The 27,566-nt window shown below is 40.5% G+C and overlaps 1 protein-coding gene across 1 annotated transcript in view; it reads right to left on the bottom strand.

Moving 5' to 3' along the window:
• The window catches only part of LOC139759132 (solute carrier family 35 member F6-like), a 177,833-nt gene extending 172,621 nt beyond the window's left edge, over positions 1-5,212 (bottom strand). Inside the window, exon 1 of the mRNA XM_071681119.1 lies at positions 5,030-5,212. Coding sequence (XP_071537220.1) covers positions 5,030-5,106 — 77 coding nt within the window. The 5' untranslated portion in view covers positions 5,107-5,212. The remainder of the gene's footprint in view (positions 1-5,029) is intronic.
• Between the last annotated feature and the right edge of the window lie 22,354 nt (positions 5,213-27,566).

The following is a 27,566-nucleotide window of genomic DNA, read 5'->3' as shown; positions in this document are numbered from 1 at the left end:
CAGCCTTGAGGGGAACCAGTGGTCTGTTGCTGTATGAATTTCTTTGTATTCTTGTGTAACTACACAAAGAATATAAACATACCAAATACTCTAACACTTATTGGTAGCTTATCTGGACAAGATTTTGAATCACATAACAAGCTCAACAACAAATTCATCTGCTCACCCATAAACTATGCCCATCTTGTTGGCCATTCACCCTGTCACTAGCAAACATGATAAAGCTGCAAACTACATTAAATAGATCACTTGGAACAATCACTGGCTGCTTAGCAACCACAAGCATTCAACACCAGCACAAAATACTCCCAAAACAACCTCATCTCAAAATGTATGGCAATCAGTTCTTTGTAACAGCACTAGACCTTTCCCATTCAATTTACTCCATAACTAACCACCAATCACCAAGAAGAATAAATATGTTAATCCTGCTTTGCACTTCAACAGCCTTTACTCAGGGATCCACAATAAACTGCATTCCCAACCCAGTCTTACAGACCGCCCCATCAGACATACACCCAGCTGAAGCTACACTCTCCACATGAATGAATTACCTTATCATGTCTACATTCAGGACACCAACTACTTTTCAACATTACAAACACCATTTCAGTATATCAAAAGACCCCTTACGCCCATGTGTGGATACAACTTCCACAGTGAGCACTTACTCTTAAACTTTCCTGTGCTCACCCTATAAACACATGCACACAACAGGAACAGGTCAAAAACAAGTGGTCCTGCTCGGTGGGTCAGGCCAGCTTCCCAAGCACTTCTTAGAACAGGGTAAGGTAAGTTTATATTTTGCTTACTGCTCTGAAATAGATTAATCGAAATTCACAATGAATCTTCATTTTGGAACAGATCTTGCAAATGATGGAATGACCACAAGATAAGCAATAATATTTTCTTAGCCTTTATCCTTCAATCAAATAAATAATCAATATACTTGAATCGTACCACACTGTAAAAATTTCAGCTATGTATAACCTGACTTGATCATCACATGGAGTTTTCAAAGAGATATTCCTCTAAATATCTAATCATTTGTAACTTGGAAGTTGCTACAGCTTTAAAGCACTGAACTTATGACTCACCTAAAAATATATGGATATTCTTTTTCAAAACAAGGCACTAAATGTTTACTTTCTCAAAGATTCTGAACCAGCCACACTTCACAATTCAGAGGATTTCAACGTTCACGATAGGGAATGGGCAAATTCCTCCTACATGAATGGTGAAGGAATTGAAGCCCTCACATTCTCCATTCTCAATGATTTAGAGCAAATTATCTCCCATCCTACCCATATTCCTGACCACTATCCTAATATTCTAGATTTATTTCTCAGCTCTATTCCATCCCACCGTAAGGACACAATCTTACCCCAACTGGTCAATCTGATCACACTCTCATAAATGTTTCTATTCAAATGGCACCTTCCCCTACAGCAACCCCTTCTAATATTGGCACCTCCACTAAGCTGAATGAAATAACTTATGTAACTTCTTTTCTTCCTTTCATTGGGTAAATTACCATCTCTCAAGTGGTGATGCTTCTGTCTCCAACAAGCGCACAGCAGAGCTTAATCTTGCAGGAATGGAGGCATTCATTTCCTCTTCCTCCAAGACGACCTCTCCAACCAATCCATGGGCTTGGAAAAACTCTCCTTCCTCTGGCTCCCATTCAGCTTTTATCAATTTCCGTGGCCACTGCAAGCACGTTATCCATGCGCCAAAGCATTCAGTTATTCAAAGGAAGTGTGATAACCTTTCCTCGTCATCCACTCACATGTCTGATTTTTAGCTAGGGCATCTCTAACAACTTCTGTCGCACGAACTTTCCTTCACTTTTCCGTACTGATGGTACTATAGCTGTCTCCCCTGAAGGCAAAGTAACTCTCTTTGGTTCCCATTTCTCCTTTAACTCCAGCCTGGAAGACTCTAACATCCCTTCATCCTCTGATGCTCCTCTTACTAATCCTGTGCCCTTTCCCATAATCTCTTTTCGGACTCTCCGAAAAGCGCTTCTCTCTGGACACAAGCAAGCCTTATGGTCCTCATGGCATTCATTCCCATGTACTGAAAGAGTGTGTCCCTGAACATGTAACTGTGCATGCTCGTCTGTCTCATTCCTGTTTAAAAATCAAAACTTTTCCTTCTCCTTGGAAGCATGCATTGATGCATCCCATCCCTATGAAGGGTGACCATTCTGACCCCTCTAACCATTGTACTATTGCTTTGACATCTACCATTTCCAAAGTCTTTTAATGCCTCCTCAACTCCCATATCCTTAGACACCACAAAAATCAGTCTTCTCTCTGATCACCAGTATGGCTTCCATAAGGCGAGAACCACTGGTGATACTCTTTCCTATTTTACTTATGTCTGGTCATCATCCCTGAAAGATTTTGGGGTTATGTGTAGTTGTCCTTAACATATCTAAGGCTTTTGACAGGGTGTGATACTGAGGTCTCATCCCTAAGCCCCTTCTTTAGGCTTCCCTCCTACACTTTGCTCTTTCATTTCTAGCTTCTTCTCCTGCCGATCTCTTTCTGCGTTGTTGATAGATCAGCCTCCCTCCTTTTCTCCATCAACAAAGGTGTCCTTTAAGGTTCTGTCCTATCCCCTACACTTTTTCTCCTTTTTTTCAACTATTTCCTCTCACCAACAAATAATCCAATGCACTCATACACTGACAACTCAACACTGCATTCGTCCACATCCTTCAATTCTGCTCCATCTTTTCTCACTCAAGTTTACATCTTGTCTTGACAAATCTTTCTCACTAAACTCAGACTTGGTCAGGGTATCTCAGTGGGGTACACAAAATCTTATTAAGTCTAATGCCCCTAAGACCCAGTTTTTACCCATCTCTCTACTGAATCTCCTCACAACTCTCGTCTCTCCTTTAACAGTTCTGTAATTCCACCTCTTAATGAGCATATTTGGTATTGCTGTACCATCCACTCTTTCTTGGAAACCCCACATTACAGGAACAGCTGTCTAACTCTAAGAAACTGGCCATCCTGTTTAAATGTCGAGACTTCTTTTTTACGGAACAGTTGTTCTGTTTTTCGAAGTACTGATTTGTCCTTGTATGGTGTACTGCTCTCTCATCTGGGGTGGTTCTAGCTCTGCATCCTTACTTGATGGAGTTGAGTCAAAAGCGGTCCAACTTATAAACTGACTTCCAAACTTGACCCTCTTGCCCTACATCGCAATACTGGTTTACTTTTCCTCTCCTATAGGCATAACTTTGGTGTTTGCTCCCAAGAGCTATCTCCTTGTGTGCCCCAACCCTGAACTAGACCACGTGATACTTGGGAAGCTGCTATGTCACATGATTACTGTATGGCCATCAGCAACTCAAGAGTGGGTCATTGTGATACCTGCCCCTTTCCCTAAATGCTGAGGCTTCAAAATTCTCTACCTTCTAATGTTTTTTCCAACAACTATGACCTGGCACATTTCAGAAGAAGGGTTTTTCACTTTCGACAAAATTTGTGATTACCATCTTTTCTTTTCCTGTTTCATAATTCTCTCTATATTTCGACTACAGCCTGTCCTTGATGTGGACTTTTGTCCATGACTGGAACTTTCAACATAAAAAGAAAATCAGGCAGGATGAGTGATTTAGGAACTACTGGAATTTTGAAATGCTGAGCATATCAGACAAACTTTTAATCATTCTGTTCACATAAGCAGTGATTATGCAATGCAATGCTTTCTGCAAAGTCTCATTCTAGATGATCTGTTGAACAGTATCGTAGATTACAATATGAAGTTAGTCTATGCACCTTGCAACTAATCAAATCATCTTAAATTTCATTCATGTACATGATTGGTTAAACATTTTCTGACCAATAATTTGTCACCTTACTTCAATCCTTCATTAATCAAAATGATTACCAAATAGTTACTTCTTAGTCCTAACTTACGATAAAATTGAATTTTAGGTAATGACTTTACATATGGGCAAAAATCACACTTAATTTGTCTCAAAAGTAAAATTCAGACAAGAGCAATTTCAGTTAATGTACTGTACTCTCTTAACCTAGCTTAGGCTAGCTGAGGCTTGGTTCAACAGAAAGAGCACATGCAAAACTGCAAAAACAATCTCAGGCAACATTAAACAACTGTATCTAATGAATTCTAAACTATTTAAACCTTACCTAGGTAAAGAAAAATCCTAATCTTGAGTATGCATGTTATAATCTACTTCAACAGAGAAACAAATCATATGATTAGGGTTTTGTTAGTCATGTAATAAAAGTATTTTCCTAAATACTTTTACCATGATTTACAATTCACCTGGGGAAGAGTATTTTGTAACATAGCTAATGTAAGCCATGTTGGTAATTCAATATAAACTGAAATGAAACTGAAAATGTAAGAGCCATGGAAGTACTATAATCTTATACCATAAATATCCTGACCTACCTTAGTTTAATATATCTAAACATAACACACGAGAAGCTATATTTGCTAGAAATACAGGAGTCAACAAGAACCAAACCAGGGATCTACTTATTGTTACAGAATCTCCCAAAACAGCAACTTTTCGCCAAAATGAAAAACTTATCTAAATAATTGAACATGGTATGGTGCTGGCTGCTAATCAAATAACATTTGTTCTACATATTCAGTTGTCAGAATGTCAAATGCTGTTTGAAATACTTCCTTCAAGACTAATAACCAAGTTTCTAGAGACAGCTGTGAAACACAAGCCTTAAAGAACGTCATTATTGGCATTCACCTATATGAAATTACTAACAAATGCATTTCAAGGACAATTATGTGTATGAAAAGGCAATCTTTTAAGATAAAAATCCTCCATACCAACTATGGACATATCATTGTGAAAAAACTATTCACAACAAATAGTTAAATATGACATATATCCAAATCGCATGAGGTCAGATATACCCTCAAGGGTATGATCAGTCATCACATGACCACTTTTGGGTCCGTGAAACAACGGGAAAATCACGAACCCCAACATAATTAACATTTAAGTCTGCACACTCACTTCGTTGAAAGGGTATTAATTGATCCTGTTATGACCATCATGAAGGCCAGAAAGATCTGTTTGGAGGTCCACGCCATGAGAGAGAAGAAGGCGACTGAGTATGTGTGAAGAGATTGGACCTACTTAATGTTCCTCCTGATCAGCTGACACTCAACTGTGACACTCGCTCACTCAGGGTCTCTGTTGTAGTGGTCGCTTACTCTCTCGAACCTTGTGACGCCCTCCTTCCTCAATTTACTCAAAGATATTCCTTCGTGTCAGAAATATTCAGTACTTTACCAGTATTCACTATATGATATGCGCTTTTAAATGATACTGATACAACTAATTTGTTATTCGCCTTAAATGAAATAAGAGGCACATTCTCCTCCCCCTTCTCGTACTGATAATCTTTATATTTCAAAACATCATTTAATGATAAGTATTGCACGATTATATCAATACTAAATAAGTAACTAACACTTACCCGTCCTTTATCTCGTAAAATAATATCAGACTCATAACTCGGATCTCTGGATAAATGATACTAAAGTAATTTATTTTTCACTCATAATATCTAAGTTGCACTGTTAAAAGATGTTATCAACAGATGTGCAACTAACATATACCCACCATTCAGTAACGTTTAAAGATACCAGATGCATAATCTATGAAAATTATATTGTGGTATAAAACTCTCCTCATGGAAACGAAATTCACACTCAGAAATGGGGGTATAGTATTTATCTGTCCAAGTCACTCACTTGGCATGATGACGTCAAAGAAGTATCTGTTTTATGTGAATTTGTTTCTAGTTAAAAACTTTCCTTCAGCGTATTTCTTCTGAATCCTGATTGAATGATATGGCCACAACATTCCTTACCTAGCTTTAACTAAATCATGTCACAATGCATGACACTGCCAAGGTGTCATAGTTTCTCGTATTCTGAAACAGAAACAGAATAGCTTACAAATGTTTATATGATACAGATTCAAACTTATTTACTTGAATAATATAACTGCCTTAGAAAGTGTCTTTTTTGGGCGTAAATGTTCATTGCCAAAATCTATAGATCTCATACTTGTCTCTTTCAAAAAAGGTACATCATTAAAGGAAACCTTCCCTCTTCTTTTATGTTCTCTGGAGTTGATTTATTGATAACCAACGGTTCTACAGAAACGAAAACACTTTAAAATTTATAAGATGAATAAATAATAAATGCATGCTGCTTAACTTTCGGTCTTGGGTGTGTATATCAAAAAATATCCTCAAGCTCCGTGATTGGAAGTTGAGGCAAATGTGCCTATTTTTTTTTTTTTTTTTTTTTTGGCTGGTGTGATATGATTCACGTCTTGTAATTTGATAGCAAGAGAAACACTCCTGCTGTCGTCTTGTACATGAACATGAACAGTTCGTCAACAAGGGCGCAAGACCCTTATCCCTCAGAATACAATTCCTCGGGGAGCTCTAGTTTGAGTGTGAGAAGTGGACACGCTGGTAATGAGAGTTATTTCTACGAGGACGATCTCATAGATCATGATAAACTGATTCCCTAATTCGAAACTGAACACGCGGAGTGAAAAGAAAACTCGCAATTTCATCTACACTTATGACTCTAAGACTGATGAATCATGCATGGGTGCAGTTGTATGGATAAATGTGTGTTCCATCAGGAAACATTTACCGATCCGTATTTTTTATACAGAATTATCGGCTAATGATAAATCCAGGAATCACATAATTATTTCGTTTCATTATAAATCAGTAATTCATTAGATTTCGTATCAGCTCTTAAAGTGAACTTAAAACTAAGGAAATATATAACTAATGAAATAAAGGGGTATATCATTTATACACTAAATTAATGTAATGAAGATTTCATCTTGACTTTGATGTCTGGTCATCGCTACACTTAGCAATGATCACGCACAGCGGCTGCCAAAGTCGACCTCAGAACGCGAGGGAGTCGATTCGATCCCAGAGAGTTGGGATCCCATCAATGTAACCATCATCGTCAAAACTAACATAATGATTTGATAACAGAAAGAATAACTTAATTTCAATATCATAATCCTGTTTCTAAATATTATCAACATTTAGTAGAACTGATTGTCTTCTTTAAAGCGTATTATGTAAGGATGTAGCTTCTATGTATGTAGCTTTTCTATTTCAGTTAAGGATGATTACTGAGATCTTGGATGTGAAGACTATCATAGTTAATACTCTTATATTAGTCGCTGGCCGTAGAATCCATTAGGGAAAAGACCACTTACTTTGCATATTACGCAACATACATATCCGCACATCTACCGAAATGCTCTCAAGACACCAAGACACACCCGCATACCGTTGCCCAGAATCTCGTGCTAGGAAAACAGTTGAGTAGAAGAGCTGTTTGTTGGCAACTATCAGAATAGCGTTCAAGTATATGGATGAGAAAAAATACAGCCAGCTGTTCATATCCTATAAAAGGCCAAAACTAGAACATGCTTCTCGGGTTTGGTTACCCGACATAAAGAAGCACAAACTTAGAGAAGGCCTAGAGGGGGGCTAAGATGGTACCAGAATTAAGAGAGCTGAACTGCAGGGAAAGGCTGGAAGCTTTAAATTTACCAACCTTAAAAGAGAGAAGAGTTGGGGGTGACTTTACCACAACTTTTTTAAAAAGATCTACGATGGTGACAATGAACAATTCTTTGAAATATGTAGCGATCGAGCAACCAGAAGACATAACATGGAATTAAGTAAGATATAGTTTTACAGTGTAAGAGTGGTAGATGAATGGAATAAATTGGCTGAGTACATGATTAGTGCAGACAATATACATGAATTTAAGAGGTTGTATGACAGAGAGTGTTCAAGAGATGGGGCACCACAACCGTAAAACTCCCTCGCTGTAGTATACAAATAGGTAATCACTGGAGTGAGACAGGACATAAAGAGGAGATATGATCGTAGAACCTGCACAAACCTGAATAATGTTTGTGGTGACACAGATTGGGAAAAGGAACTCATTAGCCTGAAACTGGGCTTTAGGTGACCGGTTCTTCGAAATTTACTATGAAGTAGTGGAGGCATGTGCACAATGAGAAACAGGAAGGAACGCTTTAAGCAAAGATGTCTAAAAGCAAAGGAGCTTCGGGATGTGAAGTGTCGGAAATATAGACGGCATTATAACCAAGCAGCTTTTGAAAAGAGCGAGGAATAAGCATTCCAAGATATGACCTGAGGAGAGAAGAAACTTTGAAATGAAAATTGTAGACAAGGCAGAAAATCCAAAACTTTTCCATAAACTCATCAGGAACCAGTTGTCAGGTAAAGATTCAAATGGGAAAATTGTAGAGGATGGTGTGAAGATATGAGGAACTGAATAACGTTTTTAAAAAGTTTTTCATAGCGGAAGACTTTATAGTCCCAACACCAGTGATATGGGATGGGGAGGAGGTCTTGAAAATCATTGAGATATCTAGAAAAGATATTAACAGAATACTAAAAGAATTCATACAAGGCTCATGGTCCCGATGAAATGTCTTCATATATGCGAAAGAGGTGAATAGATATGCCTGATATACCACTTGTGTTACTTTCAAGTTGTCACTGGAAAGAGGCAAAGTACCAAGGGAATGGAAAACAGCAAACGTCATAACTTTATATATACCAAAGGAGACAGGGACCAGGCCCTGAACTACAACCTGGTCTCAGTAACGACTGTGGCGTGCAAGACTGGGAAAGATGATAAAAAAGCAAGTGGATGATTTTCTACCGGACGACTTTCTATTAGAGTACTACAAGAGAGTGACTCCCTCTTGTACAAAAGGAAGGGCTGGGTGCACTTTCTGAATCTAGACTGCTAGAAAGCTTGTGACACCGTACCGCATGGGAGGATGATTTAAGAAGCTGGGTCACCGGGCAGGACTAAGGGGGAAACTTGCTCTTTCGATAAAAGATTATCTCAGTGTGAGGGAACAAAGGCTGTATGATAGAGGGGCTTTTTCCCAAGTGGGTCGAGTTGACCAGCGGATCGTTTCTGCTCAGGGACCGTTACTATTCTTGATCTATGTTAAAGGCTTGCCTGAGGAATCCTACTTGATCATATTTGTTATTCTTATTATCATTTTGCTTTGTCGCTGTCTCCCGCGTTTGCGAGGTAGCGCAAGGAAACAGACGAAAGAAATGGCCCAATCCACCCCCATACACATGTATATACATACACGTCCACACACGCAAATATACATACCTATACATCTCAATGTACACACACACACACACACACACACACACACACACACACACACACACACACACACACACATATATATATATATATATATATATATATATATATATATATATATATATATATATATATATATATGTATATAAAAGAAAGAGACAGGAGGTCAAGAGAAAGGTGCAAGAGGTGAGAAAAAGGGCAAATGAGAGTTGGGGTGAGAGAGTATCATTAAATTTTAGGGAGAATAAAAAGATGTTCAGGAAGGAGGTAAATAAAGTGCGTAAGACAAGGGAGCAAATGGGAACTTCAGTGAAGGGCGCAAATGGGGAGGTGATAACAAGTAGTGGTGATGTGAGAAGGAGATGGAGTGAGTATTTTGAAGGTTTGTTGAATGTGTTTGATGATAGAGTGGCAGATATAGGGTGTTTTGGTCGAGGTGGTGTGCAAAGTGAGAGGGTTAGGGAAAATGATTTGGTAAACAGAGAAGAGGTAGTGAAAGCTTTGCGGAAGATGAAAGCCGGCAAGGCAGCAGGTTTGGATGGTATTGCAGTGGAATTTATTAAAAAAGGGGGTGACTGTATTGTTGACTGGTTGGTAAGGTTATTTAATGTATGTATGACTCATGGTGAGGTGCCTGAGGATTGGCGGAATGCGTGCATAGTGCCATTGTACAAAGGCAAAGGGGATAAGAGTGAGTGCTCAAATTACAGAGGTATAAGTTTGTTGAGTATTCCTGGTAAATTATATGGGAGGGTATTGATTGAGAGGGTGAAGGCATGTACAGAGCATCAGATTGGGGAAGAGCAGTGTGGTTTCAGAAGTGGTAGAGGATGTGTGGATCAGGTGTTTGCTTGAAGAATGTATGTGAGAAATACTTAGAAAAGCAAATGGATTTGTATGTAGCATTTATGGATCTGGAGAAGGCATATGATAGAGTTGATAGAGATGCTCTGTGGAAGGTATTAAGAATATATGGTGTGGGAGGCAAGTTGTTAGAAGCAGTGAAAAGTTTTTATCGAGGATGTAAGGCATGTGTACGTGTAGGAAGAGAGGAAAGTGATTGGTTCTCAGTGAATGTAGGTTTGCGGCAGGGGTGTGTGATGTCTCCATGGTTGTTTAATTTGTTTATGGATGGGGTTGTTAGGGAGGTAAATGCAAGAGTCTGGAAAGAGGGGCAAGTATGAAGTCTGTTGGGGATGAGAGAGCTTGGGAAGTGAGTCAGTTGTTGTTCGCTGATGATACAGCGCTGGTGGCTGATTCATGTGAGAAACTGCAGAAGCTGGTGACTGAGTTTGGTAAAGTGTGTGGAAGAAGAAAGTTAAGAGTAAATGTGAATAAGAGCAAGGTTATTAGGTACAGTAGGGTTGAGGGTCAAGTCAATTGGGAGGTGAGTTTGAATGGAGAAAAACTGGAGGAAGTGAAGTGTTTTAGATATCTGGGAGTGGATCTGGCAGCGGATGGAACCATGGAAGCGGAAGTGGATCATAGGGTGGGGGAGGGGGCGAAAATTCTGGGAGCCTTGAAGAATGTGTGGAAGTCGAGAACATTATCTCGGAAAGCAAAAATGGGTATGTTTGAAGGAATAGTGGTTCCAACAATGTTGTATGGTTGCGAGGCGTGGGCTATGGATAGAGTTGTGCGCAGGAGGATGGATGTGCTGGAAATGAGATGTTTGAGGACAATGTGTGGTGTGAGGTGGTTTGATCGAGTAAGTAACGTAAGGGTGAGAGAGATGTGTGGAAATAAAAAGAGCGTGGTTGAGAGAGCAGAAGAGGGTGTTTTGAAATGGTTTGGGCACATGGAGAGAATGAGTGAGGAGAGATTGACCAAGAGGATATATGTGTCGGAGGTGGAGGGAACGAGGAGAAGAGGGAGACCAAATTGGAGGTGGAAAGATGGAGTGAAAAAGATTTTGTGTGATCGGGGCCTGAACATGCAGGAGGGTGAAAGGAGGGCAAGGAATAGAGTGAATTGGAGTCGATGTGGTATACAGGGGTTGACGTGCTGTCAGTGGATTGAATCAAGGCATGTGAAGCGTCTGGGGTAAACCATGGAAAGCTGTGTAGGTATGTATATTTGCGTGTGTGGACGTGTGTATGTACATGTGTATGGGGGGGGGGGGGTTGGGCCATTTCTTTCGTCTGTTTCCTTGCGCTACCGTCGCAAACGCGGGAGACAGCGACAAAGTATAAAAAAAAAAAAAAAAAAAAATATATATATATATATATATATATATATATATATATATATATATATATATATATATATACAGACATATACATATATACACATGTACATAATTCATACTGTCTGCCTTTATTTATTTCCATCGCCACCTCGCCACACATGGAATAACAACCCCCTCCCCCCTCATGTGTGCGAGATAGCGCTAGGAAAGGACAACAAAGGCCTCATTCGTTCACACTCAGTCTCTAGCTGTCATGTAATAATGCCCGAAACCACAACTCCCCCTCCACATCCAGGCCCTACAGAACTTTCCATGGTTTACCCCAGACAAACAGATCATGTTTGTAGATGACGCAAAGGTTATAAGAGAAATAAAGAGCAAAGAGAATTGCGTTAGCTCAGAATGAGACTAAACAGATTCCAAAGTTGGTCTGAAACATGGTCAATGAAATTCAATCGAGCAAAAGTAAGGTAATAAGAATTGAACAAAGCATAAGACGGCCTCAGTATGATCGTAATCGAGCAGGAAATAGGTTTCAAAATTCTTTGCTCAGGAAGGACATGGGAGTCAAGATCGTATCTAACATGTCGCTAGACACCCATAGGCTAAGGAGACAAACATTCTGGTGGCAAATATCAGAAAAATTTTTAAGTATACAGCGAGGGAAATATTTAGTAGGCTATTCACATCCTATGTAAGGCGAAAAGTAGAATATTCTTCAAAGATTTGGTCACCACTGCACCTACACTAGCACAATGAGCTAATAGAGTAGATCCAGTGGGCAAGAAAGTTGGTACCAAAATTAAGATAACTAAATTAGGGGTAGAAGCTGAAGGCTTTAGATTTACCCATCTTGGAAGAGAAGAATGGGGTATGACCTGAAGACAGCCTTTAAGTATTTAAAACAGATCGACGATGTGCGCAGTGAACAGTTCCTCGAGAGTAAGTAAGAAGACTGTTTGTAGAGTATATGAGTGATGGATAAACGGAACAGAATGACAGAGAACATGGTTAATGCAGATATCATAAGTAGATTGAAGAGGTTGTATGACAGTAGCGAACGTTCAAGAAACGGGGCTCTACGATTGTAAAACTCCCTTCCCGTATAGTACAAGTAGGTAACAGACAATAGGTGATTATCCGATATTACTGACACAAGATCGTACCAGTCAGACAACATACATTCATATACATATATTGGCTAATGGCAATTAGAGCAGAAAATTCTTTTCCTTTTAGTCTCCTCTTTCACCCGACATATTCCCGATTGAGGCATGTTTTGCCTGGGCCATGTCTTAATCTTCATAACTCAAGGGAAAAATAAAAGAGCGTCTTCTCAAGGTTTATACTTCCAGTGAGTTATGAAGACCTTACCTCTCCCACGTTACCACTGTGGATCTACTTTCCTCCGTGTTAGTGTCACATGACATGTTTATCACTGTAATCTTATCATCAGTACTTCATGTTTAAGTCGATCATTAGTGGAAGCAGAATTTTTTTCCTGTTGAACCACTTCTGTCGTACTGATTAACACAGAACTGATTCATCGTCTTCCATCTAAACTTCCTTTGTGCAGCTGAAACAGTTAGTGATTATCAACAGTTGAATCCTTTATTAATTGTTTGTAGGGTTCCTGGTATTGTATAACCTCCAAATACTGATTGCTGCAAGTACATCAAACTGTTGTTTCAGATACTACTGGCGTTCATCGAGTTTCTGCTTTGATCTAAATTCTGAAACGGAACATGTCTGTGGTAGGAATCGCCGGTCAAACGTATATAACTGAAATCTTTAGGTTTTCTACTTCAGTACTCTTACCCAAAGAAATCCTTTTAAGTTAGTCCATTCAGATTTGCTTGATTATGGATGAATATTAAAGGTCTTTTGGATCACTTGGATAAGAGAAAGCATTAGTAGCTTATTTACATTCTGGAGTAAAATCTGTTTTGCTAATGGCTATCAACCTGTGGTTAGGATTGTGATTTTGTCTTTAACAAAGTTAGATGATTGCAGAAGCCATTAAACTATTCCAGTAGATCCTTTTAATGACAAAATTTTCAATACCATCGTTTTGGTTATTTTTTAAACTTTTGCATGTACTCATGTCTGAAGTTCCTTATATTCAAAATGCCGTATAAACGAAGTCATTAACATATTTCTTAATGAGTAACGACCTATTGCCATTACTCCGATCCCCAGCTCACTCTGTGAAAGCCTTGCACTCACTTGTATTTGTACAGATAATGCAAGTTTCATAGTTTCTTACCAGTTTGGTAATATGAAGATCTCTTCAACCATCCAAGGTCTCGTCATAGTTCCAAACTTTATCTACTGTAGCTCAAGAGACGCAAGACTTTTGTGGCTCTGACCTTTGTAAACTTCACTAACCCTTCCGATCAAATCATTCATAACAAAACCATCAACAAGGTCTCATCGTTGGGCTGTGCAGAATTTGTGTTCCATGACTGGCAGACCTTGTAGGTCAACGTCGCCCGGCTGTGCGCGTGCGAGGGACCATCTCCACCTTGCAGTCCGTCAACTGTGGCATCCCATGGAACAGTGTTGTCCAAACTGGGGTACATGTGCCCCTGGGGGGTAAGCAGAATTATTCATAGGGGTAGTGAGAAGATAATGATATTTTTGTTTTCAAACTGTATCACATATAGGTCATATGGCATCTTGGATCAGAAGCTTTACTGAGCATGTGTATGTGTGCATGGGTGATTGCTTAAGAGATACAACAATTGAATAACCACGACACTTGCGCAGTTCCCGACCTAAGTGAATGACAAGAAAACAGACTAAGAATTAAAATGAACGAGAAGAAATTGAGGGGAGAAGGAGAAGGAAACGGAACAAGATGTGTGCGCGAACAGTGCTGAACTCCTCGCTCGAGTCCCTCTTGCTCAGGTTCGTCTTAGGAGTGAAAGTGTGAACAACTCTGTTCTAAATTCACGTGCAAGCTTACACACACAGTTGTTTCTTTTACAACAAGAAATATAAATATGGGTAGATGGCTAAAACGTGATAGCTGTAGCAGCTGCAGCAGCAATGCAAGTGAAGGAAATCAAGCAGCTGTCAAGAAAAAGAAAACAGACCGACCTAAACATCGGCAATACAAAGATTATATTATTTTTGGATTAACTTCTGCGAAATCTGATCCTCCGGAAGCTTTGTCCTTCTTTTGTGGGGAGAGGTTGGTAAACAGTGGTATGAAACCAACTCACCTACAACATCGCCTTAACACAATAGATGTATTCATCAGTGTCTTATTGGCAAACCGGCCTAGTTTTTTAAAAGAAAACTTTATGATCTTAAAAGTTCCCAAACAGCAATCATGAAAGTCTCCACAACATCAGTAATAGCTCTGGAACATATTTAGATGTATTTTTATTAGTTGCTTAAGCTAGAAAGCCATTTAATACAGCTGAAGAACTGATATTTCTAGCTGCAGTTGTGATAGCTGAAATAATGCTGGATGAAAAGGTAGCTGACCAACTAAAGGATGTTCCCTTGTCACACCAAACTGTTTCACGAAGGGTAAATGAAATTAGTCCAGATATTATTAATCTGAGTCCAAGTATTACTGATCAAGTTGTGAATAAGCTGAAAATAAGCCAGTCTTTTTCACTTCAATTTGACGAATCGACTGACGTCAGTGGACAAGCTCAACTTGTCTCATTTGTGAGATACGTTGATGGAGATGATATAAATGAACATGTACTTTTATTCAAAAAGATTAGAACATACAACTGGGGGAGCCATTCTCAGTGTCAATAATCAGTTCTTCACTGAACATGGCCTTAGTTGGTTATCTTGCATTAGCGTATGTACAGACGCTGCTGCATCCATGACCGGTACAGTGAAGGGACTCGTGTGGATAAGAAGGAAAATCCTGATGTGGAGCAGACTCATTGCATCATTCACAGAGAATCTTGAGCATCCAAAACAATGAGTTCAGAGTTGCAAGGGATATCGAAAAATGGCGTCAAAGTAATCATCTTTATAAAGTCAAGGCCACTTAATGCTCGCCTGTTTCACAAACTGTAAGAAAGCATAGGGTCTAAGCACATAAAGGTATTACCTCACACAGAGGTACGCTGGCTGTCGACAGGGAGGGTACCTGCCACGTTGTTCGAGTTGTGTGATGAGGTAGGTTCCTTTTTATTAGAACATGGATCTCCTCTTGCCACATTTTTTGAAAGCACTACTTGGCTTGCACAACTGGCACATCTTGCAGACATATCTAGCAAACTGGATGAGTTGGATTTGTCTCTGCACGGCAATGATACAAACATTCTCAACTCATATGATAAAGTTGGTGGTTTTCCAAAGAAAATTGAGTTGTGGAAGATATGCTCAGGGGTAGATTGTACGTGTTTTCCTCTGTGAGATCCTTATTTTTCTAGTAACAATGATGAGAAAGAGCCTGTGTAACCAATTACTGTGGAACACTTGACAAACCTTATCTGTGGCTTTAAATCTTACTTTCTTGGCATATATAAGATCTGTACAGCTGGATTGGGTTGGAAATCCATTCCTCGTATTTGAAATAATGTGAAGAAGCTTTTTATTTGCCTTCAGGAAGCACTGTTAGAAGTGTGTTCAGACCGTGGCCTCAAACTGATATATGAATGCTCAACCATCATACGTTTTTGGAGCTGTATAAAGGAGCTCCCACTCTGACCTAGGAAAGAAGGCTTTGGAAAACCTTCTGCCCTTTGGGTCTACCTACATTTGTGAAGCATCTTCCTCCACAATGAGCGTCATCAAGTCAAAACAGAGAAACAAACTAGATGTAAACCTAGAACAAAGGCTGGTCACTGCAGTGGCCTCTTTGCCGCCCAGAATGACACAGTCATCAGTGAACATCAACCCCACATTTCACATTCAAATGAAAGTAACTTTCAAGCATTATTATATTATCTTGTTAGTCTTTTTCCTTTAGTATACTGAATGATAATCTATTGTCCATCACCCAAATTATGCGAACTTTTAATATAATTTGCACTGTCCTTCCAAATATTGAGTTTATTCAGTCATGAAGGTATTTAATGGTAGAAGAAGGTACAAGGGATAAAGTGGGCAGAAAAGTTTGGACAGTACTGCCATAGAGGACCAGCACTAAATAAACGATTCTCAGTAATGGTAATAGACGAAATCGCTCCTGCTTGACAAATCTACTTGATTTTTTTATGATGTAATCAACATGTATGACGAAAGTAAAGCAGTTGATGTCATCTATCTACATTTTTAAAAGTATTCGATAAGGTTCCGCATCAAAAGAGGAGAATGAAGGTTGATATCGATAAATGCAGGTTTGACACATCGGTAATGAAAATGAAAAGGCAAGCTACAGTATGAACTCTGATGAACTGCAAAAGGACGTCAAGTCACATGACAGACATGGGACTGTACTTTACCGAATGTAGATCTGGTTGATATGCTATAAACAGAAATGTGATTAATGGTCAAGCTTCAAAATGGTTAGACGTAACAAATGGTGTACCACAAGGATCAGTCTTGGGATCGGTTCTCTTTCTCATATATTTATTTATTTATTTATTTATTTATCATACTTTGTCGCTGTCTCCCGCGTTAGCGAGGTAGCGCAAGGAAACAGACGAAAGAAAGGCCCAACCCACCCACATACACATGTATATACATATACGTCCACACACGCACATATACATACCTATACAACTCAACGAATGTTGGAAAGGATTACAATTTTGCGCGTGATTAAGACCTTCCTATGAGTTTACGGAACTTATCGTGTTTCATTTTCCCCGTGGACTCATAGGAATCTCAACGTATACATATATATACACACACAGACATATGCATATATACGCATGTACATAATGCATACTGTCTGCCCTTATTCATTCCCGCGCCACCCCGCCACACATGAAATGACAACCCCCTCCCCCCGCATGTGCGCGAGGTAGCGCAAGGAAGATAACAAAGGCCACATTCGTTAACACTCAGTCTCTCGCTGTCATGTATAATGCACCGAAACCATAGCTCCCTTTCCACATCCAGGCCCCACAGAACTTTCCATGGTTTACCCCAGACGCTTCACATGCCCTGGTTCAATCCACTGACAGCACGTCGACTCCGGTATACCACATCGTTCCAATTCACTCTATTCCTTGCACGCCTTTCACCCTTCTGCATGTTCAGGCCCCGATCATATATATATATATATATATATATATATATATATATATTATCCCTGGGGATAGGGGAGAAAGAATACTTCCCACGTATTCCCTGCGTGTCGTAGAAGGCGACTAAAAGGGGAGGGAGCGGGGGGCTGGAAATCCTCCCCTCACTTTTTTTTTTAATTTTCCAAAAGAGGGAACAGAGAAGGGGCCCAGGTGAGGATATTCCCTCAAGGGCCCAGTCCTCTGTTCTCAACGCTACCTCGCTAATGCGGGAAATGGCGAATAGTATGAAAGAAAGAAATATATATATATATATATATATATATATATATATATATATATATATATATATATATATATATATATATATATCCCTGGGGATAGGGGCGAAAGAATACTTCCCACGTATTCCCTGCGTGTCGTAGAAGGCGACTGAAAGGGGACGGAGCGGGGGGCTGGAAATCCTCCCCTCTCGTTTTTTTTTTTTTAATTTTCCAAAAGAAGGAACAGAGAACGAGGCCAGGTGAGGATATTCCCTCAGAGGCCCTTCTTTGTTCTTAACGCTACCTTGCTAATGCGGGAAATGGCGAATAGTTTGAAAATATATATATATATATATATATATATATATATATTTTTTTTTTTTTTTTTTTATACTTTGTCGCTGTCTCCCGCGTTTGCGAGGTAGCGCAAGGAAACAGACGAAAGAAATGGCCCAACCCTCCCCATACACATGTACATACACACGTCCACACACGCAAATATACATACCTACACAGCTTTCCATGGTTTACCCCGGACGCTTCACATGCCTTGATTCAATCCACTGACAGCACGTCAACCCCTGTATACCACATCGCTCCAATTCACTCTATTCCTTGCCCTCCTTTCACCCTCCTGCATGTTCAGGCCCCGATCACACAAAATCCTTTTCACTCCATCTTTCCACCTCCAATTTGGTCTCCCTCTTCTCCTCGTTCCCTCCACCTCCGACACATATATCCTCTTGGTCAATCTTTCCTCACTCATTCTCTCCATGTGCCCAAACCATTTCAAAACACCCTCTTCTGCTCTCTCAACCACGCTCTTTTTATTTCCACACATCTCTCTTACCCTTACGTTACTTACTCGATCAAACCACCTCACACCACACATTGTCCTCAAACATCTCATTTCCAGCACATCCATCCTCCTGCGCACAACTCTATCCATAGCCCACGCCTCGCAACCATACAACATTGTTGGAACTACTATTCCTTCAAACATACCCATTTTTGCTTTCCGGGATAATGTTCTCGACTTCCACACATTTTTCAAGGCTCCCAAAATTTTCGCCCCCTCCCCCACCCTATGATCCACTTCCGCTTCCATGGTTCCATCCGCTGACAGATCCACTCCCAGATATCTAAAACACTTCACTTCCTCCAGTTTTTCTCCATTCAAACTCACCTCCCAATTGACTTGACCCTCAACCCTACTGTACCTAATAACCTTGCTCTTATTCACATTTACTCTTAACTTTCTTCTTCCACACACTTTACCAAACTCCGTCACCAGCTTCTGCAGTTTCTCACATGAATCCGCCACCAGCGCTGTATCATCAGCGAACAACAACTGACTCACTTCCCAAGCTCTCTCATCCCCAACAGACCTCATACTTGCCCCTCTTTCCAAGACTCTTGCATTTACCTCCCTAACAACCCCATCCATAAACAAATTAAACAACCATGGAGACATCACACACCCCTGCCGCAAACCTACATTCACTGAGAACCAATCACTTTCCTCTCTTCCTACACGTACACATGCCTTACATCCTCGATAAAAACTTTTCACTGCTTCTAACAACTTGCCTCCCACACCATATATTCTTAATACCTTCCACAGAGCATCTCTATCAACTCTATCATATGCCTTCTCCAGATCCATAAATGCTACATACAAATCCATTTGCTTTTCTAAGTATTTCTCACATACATTCTTCAAAGCAAACACCTGATCCACACATCCTCTCCCACTTCTGAAACCACACTGCTCTTCCCCAATCTAATGCTCTGTACATGCCCTCACCCTCTCAATCAATACCCTCCCATACAATTTACCAGGAATACTCAACAAACTTATACCTCTGTAATTTGAGCACTCACTCTTATCCCCTTTGCCTTTGTACAATGGCACTATGCACGCATTCCGCCAATCCTCAGGCACCTCACCATCAGTCATACATACATTAAATAACCTTACCAACCAGTCAACAATACAGTCACCCCCTTTTTTAATAAATTCCACTGCAATACCATCCAAACCTGCTGCCTTGCCGGCTTTCATCTTCCGCAAAGCTTTTACTACCTCTTCTCTGTTTACCAAATCATTTTCCCTAACCCTCTCACTTTGCACACCACCTCGACCCAAACACCCTATATCTGCCACTCTGTCATCAGACACATTCAACAAACCTTCAAAATACTCATTCCATCTCCTTCTCACATCACCACTACTTGTTATCACCTCCCCATTTACGCCCTTCACTGAAGTTCCCATTTGCTCCCTTGTCTTACGCACCCTATTTACCTCCTTCCAGAACATCTTTTTTTTTTTTTTTTATACTTTGTCGCTGTCTCCCGCGTTTGCGAGGTAGCGCAAGGAAACAGACGAAAGAAATGGCCCAACCCCCCCCATACACATGTACATACACACGTCCACACACGCAAATATACATACCTACACAGCTTTCCTTGGTTTACCCCGGACGCTTCACATGCCTTGATTCAATCCACTGACAGCACGTCAACCCCTGTATACCACATCGCTCCAATTCACTCTATTCCTTGCCCTCCTTTCACCCTCCTGCATGTTCAGGCCCCGATCACACAAAATCCTTTTCACTCCATCTTTCCACCTCCAGTTTGGTCTCCCTCTTCTCCTCGCTCCCTCCACCTCCGACACATATATCCTCTTGGTCAATCTTTCCTCACTCATTCTCTCCATGTGCCCAAACCATTTCAAAACACCCTCTTCTGCTCTCTCAACCACGCTCTTTTTATTTCCACACATCTCTCTTACCCTTACGTTACTTACTCGATCAAACCACCTCACACCACACATTGTCCTCAAACATCTCATTTCCAGCACATCCATCCTCCTGCGCACAACTCTATCCATAGCCCACGCCTCGCAACCATACAACATTGTTGGAACTACTATTCCTTCAAACATACCCATTTTTGCTTTCCGGGATAATGTTCTCGACTTCCACACATTTTTCAAGGCTCCCAAAATTTTCGCCCCCTCCCCCACCCTATGATCCACTTCCGCTTCCATGGTTCCATCCGCTGACAGATCCACTCCCAGATATCTAAAACACTTCACTTCCTCCAGTTTTTCTCCATTCAAACTCACCTCCCAATTGACTTGACCCTCAACCCTACTGTACCTAATAACCTTGCTCTTATTCACATTTACTCTTAACTTTCTTCTTCCACACACTTTACCAAACTCCGTCACCAGCTTCTGCAGTTTCTCACATGAATCCGCCACCAGCGCTGTATCATCAGCGAACAACAACTGACTCACTTCCCAAGCTCTCTCATCCCCAACAGACTTCATACTTGCCCCTCTTTCCAAGACTCTTGCATTCACCTCCCTAACAACCCCATCCATAAACAAATTAAACAACCATGGAGACATCACACACCCCTGCCGCAAACCTACATTCACTGAGAACCAATCACTTTCCTCTCTTCCCACACGTACACATGCCTTACATCCTCGATAAAAACTTTTCACTGCTTCTAGCAACTTGCCTCCCACACCATATATTCTTAATACCTTCCACAGAGCATCTCTATCAACTCTATCATATGCCTTCTCCAGATCCATAAATGCTACATACAAATCCATTTGCTTTTCTAAGTATTTCTCACATACATTCTTCAAAGCAAACACCTGATCCACACATCCTCTACCACTTCTGAAACCACACTGCTCTTCCCCAATCTGATGCTCTGTACATGCCCTCACCCTCTCAATCAATACCCTCCCATATAATTTACCAGGAATACTCAACAAACTTATACCTCTGTAATTTGAGCACTCACTCTTATCCCCTTTGCCTTTGTACAATGGCACTATGCACGCATTCCGCCAATCCTCAGGCACCTCACCATGAGTCATACATACATTAAATAACCTTACCAACCAGTCAACAATACAGTCACCCCCTTTTTTAATAAATTCCACTGCAATACCATCCAAACCTGCTGCCTTGCCGGCTTTCATCTTCCGCAAAGCTTTTACTACCTCTTCTCTGTTTACCAAATCATTTTCCCTAACCCTCTCACTTTGCACACCACCTCGACCCAAACACCCTATATCTGCCACTCTGTCATCAGACACATTCAACAAACCTTCAAAATACTCATTCCATCTCCTTCTCACATCACCACTACTTGTTATCACCTCCCCATTTACGCCCTTCACTGAAGTTCCCATTTGCTCCCTTGTCTTACGCACCCTATTTACCTCCTTCCAGAACATCTTTTTATTCTCCCTAAAATTTACTGATAGTCTCTCACCCCAACTCTCATTTGCCCTTTTTTTCACCTCTTGCACCTTTCTCTTGACCTCCTGTCTCTTTCTTTTATACTTCTCCCACTCAATTGCATTTTTTCCCTGCAAAAATCGTCCAAATGCCTCTCTCTTCTCTTTCACTAATACTCTTACTTCTTCATCCCACCACTCACTACCCTTTCTAAACAGCCCACCTCCCACTCTTCTCATGCCACAAGCATCTTTTGCGCAATCCATCACTGATTCCCTAAATACATCCCATTCCTCCCCCACTCCCCTTACTTCCATTGTTCTCACCTTTTTCCATTCTGTACACAGTCTCTCCTGATACTTCTTCACACAGGTCTCCTTCCCAAGGTCACTTACTCTCACCACCTTCTTCACCCCAACATTCACTCCTCTTTTCTGAAAACCCATACTAATCTTCACCTTAGCCTCCACAAGATAATGATCAGACATCCCTCCAGTTGCACCTCTCAGCACATTGACATCCAAAAGTCTCTCTTTCGCACGCCTGTCAATTAACACGTAATCCAATAACGCTCTCTGGCCATCTCTCCTACTTACATAAGTATACTTATGTATATCTCGCTTTTTAAACCAGGTATTCCCAATCATCAGTCCTTTTTCAGCACATAAATCTACAAGCTCTTCACCATTTCCATTTACAACACTGAACACCCCATGCATACCAATTATTCCCTCGACTGCCACATTACTCACCTTTGCATTCAAATCACCCATCACTATAACCCGGTCTCGTGCATCAAAACCGCTAACACACTCATTTAGCTGCTCCCAAAACACTTGCCTCTCATGATCTTTCTTCTCATGCCCAGGTGCATATGCACCAATAATCACCCACCTCTCTCCATCAACTTTCAATTTTACCCATATTAATCGAGAATTTACTTTCTTACATTCTATCACATACTCCCACAACTCCTGTTTCAGGAGTATTGCTACTCCTTCCCTTGCTCTTGTCCTCTCACTAACCCCTGACTTCACTCCCCAGACATTTCCAAACCACTCTTCCCCTTTACCCTTGAGCTTCGTTTCACTCAGAGCCAAAACATCCAGGTTCCTTTCCTCAAACATACTACCTATCTCTCCTTTTTTCACATCTTGGTTACATCCACACACATTTAGGCACCCCACTCTGAGCCTACGAGGAGGATGAGCACTCCCCGCGTGACTCCTTATATATATATATATATATATATATATATATATATATATATATATATATATATATATATATATATATATATATATATATATATATATATATATATATATATATATATATTTATATATATATATATATATATATATATATATATATATATATATATATATATATATATATATATATATATATATATATATATTACAATTCACAGGGTCGTCCACATCTTGATTATTGCGTTCAGTCTTGATCACCCTACCTTAGAAAAGAAGTAGAATGTTCAGACTGCAGCGTCGAGCTACCATGATGGTCCAGGGTTGAGAAGCAAATCCGATGAGAGCCGACTTGAATCTGTTTAGCTTAAAAAAAAGAGAAGGTTAAAGGATGATCCAACGCAGGTATTCAAAATCATCAAAGGCTTTGATAATCTTAATCTTTCAAGTTGCTTAAGACTTGATTTTTCTGATTTCACTCGTGGTAATGGATGCAAACTCGTGGGCAAGCGTTTTACCTCGAATGAGACGAAGTGCTTTTTCTTCAACAGGATTGTTAACACAAAAATGATCTGCCAGTTATAGTGGATGATAGCAGTGCTATAGATACGTTTAATGATAGATATTATTATAATTTCGCTTCGAGTCCACAACTTATGATATTTGCGCCTCCGCAGTCACGTTGACAATTTGCAGGTTATTTTCTTTGAATCGTCTGTTTACCTTCTAACTCCTGGCACACTAATCTGTGAGTTTCTGATATCTTCCACTAAATCAAACAATCCCGAAAGGATTCCTTTGTATTCCTTTGTACGTGGGTGGAGCATTTGCGTTTATTCATTCTGATAAATGACACCCAGATAGATTCATCAATTAGATAAAAGCAAGTCAATAACTCTACCACTGGTGTCCGTTTTCTCGCTTCTGTTTACGTAGCCCTCTAGAGTACTTTCAGCATCTCCCAGAACTGCCTCACATGCAACAGCTAGAGAATCAATCGAACAAAAGCCATGGGTCTTGCATACAAAATGTTTTACGAACGCTCATGTCCCACCCTTTACTGTCTTATTAGGCCCCAGCCCCCTTCATGTTATGAAGTTCAAGCTCCTCGATGTCACCATGGACTATGAAATCAACTGATATGAACACATTAGCACTATTGTCAGCTCCTTACGTTATCGTATCATCATTCTTCGTAGACCAAGACACCTGAGTTCCCTGCTCCTAAACCCAAGAACATCAAAAGTTTTCATTCTTTCTAGATTTGCCCTTGCCTCCTGTACCGCTGTCCACCACACACTAGGGGCTACCAGAAGATATGCAGAAAAGTACAAACAATATCATTCGCGGTCCCACTTACACAGCTTATTAGGAGATGCTCTACACACAGTGGTATTCCCGACTCTCATACCGTCACCCAGACCTCATCTAACGATTCGGAATGAAGCTGCATCATTTCTGCCACCACGAGCCCCTGCCACCTGAGATCCCTTGGCCCTAGGTTGTAGTTCGGAATCGCAATTGCATAGCTCCCATCCAACCTCGTAAAGACCGCTACAGAGACGTCCCAGTCACAACACAGAGAACATCATCGGTATATTTAGTTGACTGTCACTCCACTATCTGTGTAAAGAATATTTGCAAATCCTTTTATTTTTCATATACCAAATATCTGCATTGTGTGCATTTTCTGTACTTATTTTCAGCATTCATTATTATTATTATTATTATTATTATTATTATTATTATTATTATTATTATTATTATTATCATTATGATTTTTATTATCATCATTATTATTGTTATTGTTATTATTATTAATATTATAATAATTATTATTATTATCATTATCATTATTATTCCCATGCTTGCTCGCCATTGCCTGCGTTAGCGCCAGGAACAGACGACTAAAGGTCGCATTCCCTCACTCTCTTCAACCCCAACGCACCAGACGTATGTACACCTATCAAAAACATTTTCCTGACATACACGAATTACACTGGCTTGTTTACCCTTCACTAAAAACCTGCAAGCACCGTCTCAAACACATCCTAAGATCATTATGGCTAAAGAGATGAGTTTAGCCGAATGGTGGTTACACTGTTCGTTTGTCGTTCTCAATAGTCCAGATTCAACTTTACATAAACTCTACTGGGATGTCCGTGAGCTGAATTTTGGTGTCCTCGGGGCCAGAGCGCAGGCGGGCTGTACCACTGGTCCATAGTGAGTAGGTGGGACCCTGAAGCTGTGGTTAACAGTTCCATAAGAATAGATTTTAGCCAGTCGTTAGTCGAGTGGTTGCATCATCCGCTTACCGTCCTCGATAGGCTGGGTTCACCCCTCGGGCGCTCAATAGTAAAATCATATGTATACATATATCTATTTCATCTTTTCATTATCCTTTGTCGCTGTCTCCCGCGTTAGCAAGGTAGCGCAAGGAAACAGACGAAAGAATGGCCGAACCCACCCAATACTCATGTATATACTTACATATCCTCACGCACACATATACATACCTATACATTTCAACGTATACATACATATACATACACAAACATATACATATGTACACATGTACATAATTCATACTTGCTACCTTTATTCATTCCGTCGCCACCCCGCCACACATGAAATGACTACCTCTTCCCCCCGCATGCACGCGAGGTAACGCTAGGAAAAGACAACAAAGGCCACATTTGTTCCCACTCAGTCTCTAGCTGTCATGTATAATGCACCGAAACCACAGCTCCCTTTCCACATCCAGGCCCCACAAAACTTTCCATGGTTTACCCCAGACGCTTTGCATTGACAGCACGTCGACCCCGGTATACCACATCGTTCCAATTCACTATTCCTTACATACCTTTCACCCTCCTGCATGTTCAGGCCCAGATCGCTCAAAATCTTTTTCACTCAATCTTTGCACCTCCAATTTGGTCTCCCACTTCTCCTCGTTCCCTCCACCTCTGACACATATATCCTCTTTGTCAATCTTACCTCACTCATTCTCTCCATGTTACCAAACCATTTCAAAACATCTTCTTCTGCTCTCTCAAGCACACTCCTTTTATTACCACACATCTTTCTTACCCTTTCATTACTTACTGAATCAAACCACCTCAAGCCACATATTGTCCTCAAACATCTCATTTCCAACACATCCACCCTCCTCCGCACAACTCTATCTATAGCCCACGCCTTGCAACCATATAGCATTGTTGGAACCACTATTCCTTCAAACATACCTATTTTTGCTTTCCGAGATGATGTTCTCGCCTTCCACACATTTTTCAACGCTCCCAGAACTTTCGCTCCTTCCCCCACCCTGTAAATCACTTCCGCTTCCATGGTTCTATCCACTGCCAAAACCACTCCCAGATATCTAAAACGCTTCACTTTCTCCAGTTTTTCTCCATTCAAACTTACCTCCCAGTTGACTTGTCCCTCAAACCTACTGTATCTAACAATCTTGCTCTTATTCACATTTACTCCCAGCTTTCTTCTTTCATACACTTTACCAAACTCGGTCACCAGCTTCTGCAGTTTCTCACCCGAGTGAGCCACCAACGCTGTATCATCAGCGAACAACAACAGACTCACTTCCCAAGTGCTCTCATCCACAACAGACCGCATACTTGCCCCTCTTTCCAAAACTTGCATTCACCTCCCTAACAACCCCATCCATAAACAAATTAAACCACCATGGAGACATCGCCCACCCCTGCCACAAACCAGCATTCACCGAGAACCAACCACTTTCCTCTCTTCCTCCCCGTACACATGGCTTACATCCTCGATAAAAACTTTTCACTGCTTCTAACAACTTGCCTCCCGCACCATATATTCTTAATACCTTCCACAGAGCATCTCCATCAACTCTATCATATGCTTTCTCCAGATCCATAAATACTGCATACTAATACATGTTTTTGTAAGTATTTATCACATACATTCTTCAAAAGAAACACCTGATCCACACATCCTCTACCACTTCTGAAACCAAACTTCTCTTCTCCAATCTGATGCTCTGTACATGCCTTCACCCTCTCAGTCAACACCCTCCCATATAATTTCCCAGGAATACTCACCAAACTTATACCTCTGTAATTTGAGCACTCACCTTTATATATCTTGCTTTGTCGCTGTCTCTCGCGCCTGCGAGGTAGCGCAAGGAAACAGACGAAAGAAATGGTCCAACCCACCCCCACACACAT

Source organism: Panulirus ornatus, chromosome 2 (genome assembly GCF_036320965.1).
Source record: "Panulirus ornatus isolate Po-2019 chromosome 2, ASM3632096v1, whole genome shotgun sequence".
NCBI classification, from domain to species: domain Eukaryota; kingdom Metazoa; phylum Arthropoda; class Malacostraca; order Decapoda; family Palinuridae; genus Panulirus; species Panulirus ornatus.
Note: the sequence above shows the minus strand (reverse complement) of the source record. Positions and strands in the feature narration are given on the sequence as shown.